The 10,569-nt window shown below is 35.6% G+C and overlaps 1 pseudogene and 2 gene segments (V, D, J or C); 1 reads left to right on the top strand and 2 right to left on the bottom strand.

The window, feature by feature from the left end:
• Window positions 1-1,128: 1,128 nt before the first annotated feature.
• Window positions 1,129-1,632, bottom strand: LOC107687045 (Ig kappa chain V region K29-213-like). The segment is given in 2 exon segments: window positions 1,129-1,463; window positions 1,566-1,632. Coding segments are annotated over 2 exon segments (387 nt in total).
• A 562-nt stretch (window positions 1,633-2,194) lies between these two features.
• LOC107687203 (Ig lambda-3 chain C region-like) lies at window positions 2,195-4,074 on the top strand. The segment is given in 2 exon segments: window positions 2,195-2,207; window positions 3,433-4,074. Coding segments are annotated over 2 exon segments (330 nt in total).
• Window positions 4,075-4,513: 439 nt separating this feature from the next.
• LOC107687194 (Ig kappa chain V-III region NG9-like) lies at window positions 4,514-5,006 on the bottom strand (annotated as a pseudogene).
• Between the last annotated feature and the right edge of the window lie 5,563 nt (window positions 5,007-10,569).

Raw genomic sequence — 10,569 nt, 5'->3', positions numbered from 1 at the left:
TATATATATATATATATATATATATATATATATATATTATTATTATTATTTTTTTTATTTTTTTTTGAGTCAGTAATTATGAGAAATGAGTAATGTATAATAATGTCTTTATTAACTTGAGATGAAAAAGCTACTTGAGAAACTGCTCAAGAACATTTTTATGTTGCTGGTGATTCACACTGACTTTATGACTGTATAATAAGATATGAGTGTAGTGTACAAAAGAAAAAAAACATATTGCACCATTATTGTTTGTTTGATTTTAAATCAATTACATACTTGCTAGTTTTGGTTATTGGGGGGTGGGGGGTATATCCCCCATAAACTGCATATTTACCATATTTCAAAGTACATATAAAATATACTGAAGTCCCACTTAAGTGGTAAAGTTCAACTAATTGCATTTAATGTAATTTTAAACTGTACTATATTTGAAATCAATTATAAATAATATGCATTGAGGTGGTCGAAAACATTACATTTAAGTCACACTAAAGTGTATTGTTAACTGACATTAAAGTATATTTTAGTTAACATTAATTGCTTGTCAGTACATTAGTAGTACACTTTAACCATATTTTAAGACACTAGAAGCAATTATGAACATATAATTGTACATATAAAGATGTACTAAAAAGTCTCACTTAAGTGGTTAAAAAAAAATCACTCAAAAGTTCAACTTATTGCATTTAATATAACTTTAAAATGTGATACATTTGAAATGAATTACAAATACAATGTATTTAAGCAGCGAAAATAGTATATTTAATTTGCACTTACGTGTGTTCTTTTAAAGTATATTTTTTCTGCAATAAGTACACTTTATAAAAGTATACTTAAGTGCACTTCTTTTTCACAAGGGTAAGCAGCACTCATTGCACCGTCCCAGCGTCAGTCCTTTTGGCATCCCTCCACCTCCCCATCTCCTCCTCTATTTCTGTTACTCTCCCTCTAGGTACCGCAATGGACTGGATGGGCAGGCGAACTCATAAAACTGAATTTTGAGCACAATGTGTAGTTTCTGTGTTTGGTCTCTGTGTGTCAGTAGTGAGTGATAGTGTTTGAGCAGCTGCAGCATCAGTTCATCACTGTGACTCTGACTGACGGAGGTTTTTGTACGACTCTTTATCACTGTGTGAATATATATATACTGTTTATGTAGTGGAAACTCAGACAGTAATAATGTCCAGCATCTTCAGTCTGGACTCCACTGATGGTCAGAGTGAAATCAGTCTTAGATCCACTGCCACTGAATCTAGATGGAGTTCCTGACTGGAGTATGTTTGCTTTATAAATCAGGAGTTTAGGAGCTTCTCCAGGTTTCTGTAAGTACCAGGAAAGAGGCTGATAACCCCAACCCTGGTAAACTTCAGGGCTGGTTTTACAGGACATGGTAACTGTGTCTCCTGGTTGAACAGGTTTCACTGCAGGCGTCTGAGTGACTGTCACTTCAGCTGCTGAGTCTATATTGAGAAAAAGGAATAAACATTCATAATTAAATATCTGTTGGAGGACAGTATTTCTAGCACAGATGATCAGTTAGAATAGAATGTTTATCTCTTCACCTGTGAAGCAATAGCTAGTGAAGATCCAGATGAAGATGGTGATGAAGCTCATGGTTGCTGTTGGTTCAGATTCTCAGAGTTCAAACTCACAGAGCTATAAAACCTCCTGAAGCTTGTGCTGCAATGCAAATCATCTCTATGTAAATCTGTGTACGAGTTACAGCAGATGATATACATGAAACATAACAGTGTTTAGGACCTTTTCTCATGTAATGAGTCAAAAACACTTATTCACGTCTGAAGCTACAGACTTTCTGATGGTTCAAATGATTAGAAGAAACTAGTTTGTCACTGAGGGCAAAGGTCATTCCAGAGGTCACAGGCCAACAAAACAAAACTGCTTTGATGATTAAAAATGCATTGAGGAATGCATGATCATTTAGAAACTCAAAATGTTGATGTCTAATGAAAATGAGATTAATGCATTTTTTTGTTTATATGTTTAGAATGAATTACAAGTTTTCATGCATCAAGAGACGTTTAGAAACGATGAGACTGTTTTTCTGAAAGTTACTTTAGTTGGATGTTGAGAAGAGCTGCTGTTGAGTCTCATATCAGTGTGTGTGAGTGTCGTGGAGTTTGTGTTCATCTGGACTTGACGGATGTTTTTGTACGACGCTTTCACTAGAATGAAGCACTGTGGTACACTTTTGGTGGAGGAACTAAACTGACGATCGGTAAGTCTCTTCAATTCTTTAATAAAAATGTATGATATTCGATTCTTTCTTTTTAATTATTTTTTAGATTATTTCAGCAAAGAAATTGTCAACATTATTAATTTATTTCAAAAGTGTTTTTAAAGTTTAATAATTGCAATATTTCATTTATTTCATAATTTACTTGTTGAATATTTCATATTGTTTTTAAATCTCATTTATAATTTTACATGAATAATTTAACTTATTATCTGTAACATTATTGTATCTTAATACATAGTTTTCAGTCATTTGTGATATATTCAATTATTTCTATAATTACTTGTAAATTTAACAATGAAGTGTTTTTAGATGCATGAAAAAAGTTTGATAATACAGATTAAATATAATTCTGTAGGCATCATCACCACACAAAGAGAAATGCAGTTAATAAGCATGTTAAAAATCAGTCATTTGAACTATTAAGCTTGCTGCTGCTGCTGATGATCATTTAAAAAACCCAACAACATCATAATAGAAACGTAAAATTGTACTGAAAATTACAATTGATTGTGAGTCAAAATAGAAGAATATTTTTAAAATACAAATAATATTGAAATTATTGCAATTAGTTTTTTTTAAATATCATGTGATGAAATCACAATATTATTAATTTATTTTCATGTGTACAATTTTTTTTATTAGATTGTGATGAAAAAATTAGATGTTCTGTAACTGAGTAATTCTGAAAATATCTAATTAGTATGTTTTTTTCCTTTATTTCATCACTTATTTAAAATGTTTAATTCATATTGTTTTTAAGTCATTTTTCATTTTATAAGAATAATGACATGTATTTTCTGACGTAATTTTGTCTATAACTCTTGGCAAATGTACCAATAAAGGGTTTATCATCAGACAACAAGGAGCTTGAACATTTTGAAAATTGAGCATTTAAACTTTTGAAACTATCAAATTTGCTGATGTTTATGATTGTGAGTGTCTGAATAGCAGAATATTTTCAGTGCAATTAATATTGAAATATTCATTTAATTCTTTTTCTAAGTCATATAGTGACATCACTGTATAATCATCAATTTACTTGAGTAATGTTTTTCAAAATTCAAAGAATGATTTCAAATGTAACATAAATTTTAAGTCATACGATCAAAATTGGGACAGTGTTTAATGTCTGCTTCTGTTGTGTGTGTGTGTATGTGTGTGTGTTTCAGCTGGTCCCGCAGTGAAGCCCTCCGTGTCTCTGCTGCCTCCCTCTTCTCTGCAGCTCTCTGGAGACTCAGCCGCACTGCTCTGCCTGCTCAGCTCTTACTCTCCACAGGGGGCGCAGGTGAGCTGGACGCTGGACGGGTCAGAGGTCACCGAGGGGGTTCAGACCAGCGCAGAGAGCGAGCGGGACGGACGCTACAGCCGCAGCAGCGTCCTGAGCCTCAGCAAAGCACGCTGGGAAGACGGCGAGCGCTTCGTCTGCAGAGTAACACATGACGGAGCTGATCACGAGACCTCGTTCCTCAAGAGCTCCGAGTGCTGATGTTTCTCCAGTGAAGAGCAGCAGGATTCACAGCAGTCACCTGATTTACAGCTCAATACTCAAGCAGTCTTTCAATGTGCTGCCATTGCTGTTCATTCAATAAAGCTTCTGAACGCCTTACATTTGTGTTCGACTGCATCATTGATCAGTGTGTCCTTCCTTCACTAAAGTTTCAGCTGCTGTTGATGGATTGTAATAGTTGAGAACAGCTGCGTTTAGCAGTAAATGTGAACTGAAGCTCTTGGGGTTTGAACATGGTCTCTGGAGACGGAGCTGCTCTATTCTGAGACGATCAGAATCACTAAAGCTGCCAATGCAAATCTGATTTTCACCTCAAACTCACAGTTTCACTGTTTGATCGGTTCAACGCTCTGAACTGGATCAGTTTCACTTCTGCTCATGAGAAACGAGTTATGAGTAAGAAATTCATCATCAGCTTGAAATTAATTTGCTAGTTTAATGCTTTATTGCTAGTTTCATGTACAAAATGTAATGTACAAAACCAACAAAACAACATATTGCACCATAATTGCTTGCTTTGATATTAGTTTACAGACTCTGTTTTCTATGATTCTGAGCATAGTTGAGTCAAACCCGTCTGTCACAGGACAGATCCCAGTCTAATAGAGCTGATTTGACTCCTGACTCAGTGTGGAGTTCATGTGTAGTTGCTGTGTTTGGTCTCTGTGTGTCAGTAGTGAGTGATGGTGTTTGAGCAGCTGCAGCATCAGTTCAGTCACTGTGAGGTTTTGTACCACTCTTTATCACTGTGTGAACACACAACTACTAGGACAGTGTACACTCTGACAGTAATAATGTGCAGCATCTTCAGTCTGGACTCCACTGATGGTCAGAGTGAAATCACTGTTAGATCCACTGCCACTGAATCTAGATGGAGCTCCAGTGTTACGGCTTGTTGCAAGATAAATCAGGAGTTTAGGAGCTTCTCCAGGTTTCTGTAAGTACCAGGCTAAACGCTGCCCCGAACTAGTACTGTACACATCTGTGCTGGTTTTACAGCTGATCTTCACTGTTTGTTCTGGTTGAGCTGCTGTCGTTGAGGGACTCTTGAGTGACGCTGATCTGTCCTCTACACTCTGAAACACACAACAAGAAGAAAATCAACTTAAAACTTTGACAATATATTTGAAGAAATGAATTGATATCAAACTTGTGCTGCACAAACCTTGAGCAAACGCTGTGAGAGTCCAGATGAAGATGATGATGAAGGTCATGTTGATGAAGATTGTTGTGTGTGTCAGTGATGAAGTGTTCAACTCACAGCACTATAAACACTCTCAGAGCACTGAAGCATCTGATCAATATGCAAACACACTCCAGATCATTTACCTCAAGACAGCAGATACATCATTTTGTTGTTTTGTTTGTGCAACAGCTTCCCAGTGGGCAGTTGATGTTGACATCAAATTGACATCAAAATTGACTTCGAAAAGCAGGTCAAATATGCAAAAAAACTTGACATGATGTTGATTTAATGTAAACTGAATGTCCAACATATTGGCCTACATTAAACCAGTTTCAGTGTGAGATTAACTTCCTATTTCCACCCAATTACCCTAGAAGAAATTGCCGTCCAAATTGAATTTAAAGTGATGTTACAGCATCTTGATCAAGTCTTGACTAATATTTGATGACAAATTGATATCAAGGTGCCGAAGTTCAGGAGAATGTCAACATGTTTATTTTGGTTTAATGTTCTGTTTCACTGATAATTAGTTAACATTTCACAAGTTCACATGTTAATATAATCCTTTACTGATATAAAGCAACATCACACGAGCAAGAGCACTGTTTCTTCTTAATATCAGGCATGATTGCAAATGTGGCATTGCTTTTATACAATAAGTTTCAAAGTAATTTAATTTTAGGCTCAATACTGACATAAGTTTCTTTGTTTTTGCTTGGCAAGCTGGCATAGTTCAAAACAAACAGCGTGAATCATTTGAGTGAATGATTCATCGACTCAGTCATAAAGAAAGACATCTTTGAGTCTGAACGAGACTCACAGCGGCACTGAACGAGTCGTCTTGTGAATGAACTGGAACATCTCCTGACCGTCGATGAATTGGTCACAAATCTTTCTGGTAAAAGGATCTGATAAAGATTCGAATCACTGAGATGAATCAAAATCCTCAGCAGAGGGTTGAGTGTGTTGCATCAAAAATGTAGGTGATTTGTCCAATTTCTGTTTACTGCAACAAACAGACAGAGATAATGTGCGAGATGTAGAGTTGGGGAAGTTAGGCAATGTGATGTAGGGACTATTTTACACCAGGGTTACACCCCTATCTTACTATCTTTCTACAGTTTATTAACACCATACTGGGGCATTAGGACCCACTCAGAGCACAAGATGAGCTCCACCTGCTGGCCTCACTAACATCATTTCCAGCAGCAACCTGGTCTTCCCCGAAAGTCTCCCATCCAAGTACTGACCAGACTCAACCCTGCTTAGCTTTGCTGGGTGTGCAGGAGAAAGCTGCAGGTTGATGCTGCTGGCTTGTGTAGCAGGTCTCCTCATACATCTGGCCCAGAGCATTCAAAGAATAGACCAGCATGACTGTCTTTTACACAGAAGTGTGGTTAAGACCATTGAAGAGCCACACAGAAAAATCCTCCTGTTAAAAGTACTTGTCAGTGTTCATGTGTGTCCACACTACAGAGTGTTAAAGAAACACTGTTGGAATGCATTAGTTTTGTACTATGGTGGCACCCACCATGCACCGCAGCATGAAGCTTTTCATTGATTGTCACCACTGTTGAGATTAGTGATGGGAAAACAAAAGCTTTTCAAAACTTAAAAGCAATTGTTTTGCGAAATGAGTCACTGTTTTGAAATGGCATGTTCTGGTGACACCTGCTGTTTGAAATGTTGTAACTGCAATAAAAACTCAGCAAAAACATGCATAAAAATGTCTTTCACAAACCAATTGCAGGTGTTTTATTAGAAGTGTTATCTATTAGGTGTGACTAAAAATCATCCAATGCTGTTAAATATGAAGTGTCTGTATGCCACTGCTTTGTATGAAATCAACTGAACTCCACAAACAACATTACCAGCTTCACTAATTTCTAACCAGCTTGACTTTATTTCTGTCATACATTCTCACTAAGAATTAACATTAAATGGGTTTAGAAGTTGATGTTTTTATTGAAAATAATTTAGTTTAGTTTGAAGTCACTATGATGGCGATTATTGTCCGTAGTTGTGCTCTTGACCCTTGGTTTATAATATTAGTTTTCCTCCGGTTGTTAAACAGATCAGCTCTGAACATAACAAAACAACTAAAAAATAAAAGCAAATAAGACTATTCAGCTGCTTAATTTATTCATGCTGCAATGCATGCTGGGAGTCATGGATGAGTTTTGTACTATGGTAGCACCAAGCATGCATTGCAGCACAAAGCTTTTTGTTGATTGTCACCACTGTTTAGATTCTTAAGCTAATTCTTGATGTCTGTGTGTCTAAATGATTCAGTAGCTCAAAACTTTCTAAACACAAGGTGTTTCTAAATTAATTTAGATCATCATGTTAAATTAATAAAAGATAATCTTAACAGTCCGATATTAAACACTGGATTAGTTTACAGAGTCAGATTACATGATTATAATGATGAATACACAGCCATCATCACCTGATCATATTCTCTCTTGTTGTTTCTTTCCATAACTAATGTGCTTTATAAACCCAAAGTCACCGCAGTTAAATAAAAACTAAGGTTGAAAAGTCAAAGGCCAACTACTAATTACTAATTTCTAAAGCACTAATCACCCTAATGGTGACTTCAAATGAAACACTTTCATTTTGTAGACATATGAAATGAAATAAAAAATAAAGTCAATATGGTTAGTAATTTGTGAAGCTGATAATGCTGTTTGTGAAGTTGTTAATTATCCTCTGCTGAGATCTTGAGAGATTTAATGTCTACTTTTACTTCAGTTGATTTCTAAGGCTGTGGCTGGAAGTCAGCTGTAGTCTTTGTTTTTCTCTTTTTTCTGTTCTTCTTGTTCCTCTTTCAGTGATTCTGCTTGTTAATAGCAGGTGTTTGTCACTAATCACTCAATTTATCACTTAACCATCGCATTAACGGTCTTGGTTTTGGAAGTCTGGTCTTGACTACACACCTGATTTCTATGCAACATTTTATAAATGAGGTTTCAGGTCTCATCTTACAGGATGCTGAATGCAAATAAGATGCACTAAAACAAGGTCTATGAAACCACATGCGATAAGATGATATGATAAAAGTTTCTGATTGTATTGCTAGTAAGAGAATAAACTGATACTGAGAATTAGAGTAAACAAAATGTAAACATTTAAGATGCTAATATGATAGAAACATCACCGTAAAATATTAGTACAGAAATCATCTCTCTATGATACTACAAGATGTTTTTTTGCAAGAGTTTTAAACTAGGTATTGAGACACATTTAGACACCAACACTCAACAATGGTGACAATCAACAAAATATTCAGATAAACAGATCATCTCTGAACATCATAGAACAAGCTACTGAAAGTCACAACAGAAATAACATCAAAAATAAAAGCAAATAGTTAGAATTCAAGAAAATAATAGGGCAATTCAGATGCGTAATTTATTCATGCCACAATGCTTGGTGGGAGTTTTGTACCATGCTGGGACCCAGCATGCATTGTGGCATGAAGCTTTTTGTTGATGGTCACCATTGTTGAGATTAATATGCTGATTGTTGATGTCTGTGTGTGTCTAAAGGATACATTATTTAAAACCTTTTCTTAATAATTGATTGCTGAGTTGGACTAACTACTTAAGCTACAATAGCAGAGGATTGGTAATTCAAAATTCATATATTAATAGTGCACCACACTAATAATCATTGTGTTATATATATATGTGTGTGTATGTGCAATATATAGTGCACCACACCAGTGATTGATGCTGAAAATTCAGCTGCGCATCACAGGAATAAATTACATTTTAAAATATACTACAATAGAAATCAGCTACTTTAAATCATAATTAATATTTCACATTATTACTGTTTTACTATATTTTTGGACCAAATAAATGCAGCCTTGGTGAGCAGAAGAGATTTTCAAAAACATTAAAAAATCTTAATTTTTCCAAACATTTTGCTGGTAGTGTATGTATACCACTTTATTTGAGGAATATCAAATATTAAGAGGATGTCTTGCATGTTTCGTAAAGTTCCAAGTAAATATATTCATTTACAGGCATGAGTGGGCAATTGTGAATTATTTATTTTTTTGGTCAAAAGTGACTGAAGAGGACCAGAGGTTTAGGTATGTTAAAATATCTAGAAATCTTTAATAACGTGTGTTATCTTGGCACACTGGCATTAGACAGTTGAATTAGAGCACATTTTAGGCTTACAGAACTGTTAATGGTTCACTAGCTATGGATGTTACTGTAAAATCAATGCAAATATATGGAATATCGCTCATCATTTAGGCTTGGTTATGCAAATCTCAGGTGAGCCAGGGAGTTTTTCCAGAAGGGTTTTGAGGATGTAAATGCAAAAGATATGAGTGTGGAATAAAAGAGGAACAGGCACACAGTTGCCTACTCATGCCTGTAAATGAATATATTTACTTGGAACTTTTACGAAACATGCAAGACGTCCTCTTAATATTTTATATTCCTCAAATAAAGTGGTATGCATACTTGTAATGTAAGTAACATTACTTTTTTTTTGTCAATGTAATGGTATGACACTTTGTAACACTTTCTAGGTGAACCAAAAAATTATATACCAAAAAATATATATATTAAAAAAAGTCACACTTGTACTCCTCACAGTCAAATAAATACATGCTCGACGCTTCACCACAATGATAAATCCCAAAAACAACAACATAACAGAAACTATTTTAAATGCCAACATAATATAACATTAACATTACCAGGTCTCCCCATTTCATCATTATGCTGAAAATGCTTAAAATAACACTTTATTTAAATTTGCAAAGCATGATGGGAAGATCGAGCTGCTTGATTAAAACTTACCTGGTCTCATGGCATAAACGTACCTGGGGGCACTTTTTAGCGAGACATGAAATAAAATACATACCAATAAGTACATATCACTGCAGTTTCCAAAAGAAATGAACACTAGAGGCAGTAAAACTCTTAACACCTTTTATTCCTTTTCACGCAAATTTACAGAGTTTCGATTCATAAAGCATAATTTTCGCACAATTACTTGAAGAATATCATGTTATGACTTCTAAACAATATTAATATGCTGGGAGATTTGAAAACCGATGCTTTTCCAGCATCATATCTATGGGTTTTTTTGTTCGGTAGCTCACGAGTACGGAGACGTACTTGAGAGGTGAGGAGCTCCGGTTCGAATCCCGTGTAAGTACGGTTCGACAAAACAGTTCAAATCTGCATATAAGGAAGTTCAAATGGCACAGTTGCATCAACAAATGCATTTTTATATCAGTTTTGCATTTGTTAACACTATCGGGTAGGTTTAGGGTTGGTTTTGGTGTAGGGCATATTTTCAACACGATAGAGCAGAGGTTCTCAACCTTTTGGAACTAAAGCCCCCCCAAGCCTCCCCTATCATGTGGCACGCCCCCCTCAGTGGGATACCTGTGCTTGCTTCTTTTTACAAAGAAGCGCAATTCGCAGTTCAATGTTGGATAGCACAAGCCTCAAGTCATCCTCCACCTGGAGCCGATTTCGGTACTTTGTTTTTAAAGCCGTCAATTTTGAAAACCCGGCCTCACACAGATAAGTTGAGGTGAATGGAAGAAGTAATTTTATGGCGGCGTCAGATAAATGA

Source organism: Sinocyclocheilus anshuiensis, unplaced genomic scaffold, assembly GCF_001515605.1.
Source record: "Sinocyclocheilus anshuiensis isolate Anshui unplaced genomic scaffold, SAMN03320099.WGS_v1.1 scaffold601, whole genome shotgun sequence".
Taxonomy (NCBI): Eukaryota; Metazoa; Chordata; class Actinopteri; order Cypriniformes; family Cyprinidae; genus Sinocyclocheilus; species Sinocyclocheilus anshuiensis.
Note: the sequence above shows the minus strand (reverse complement) of the source record. Positions and strands in the feature narration are given on the sequence as shown.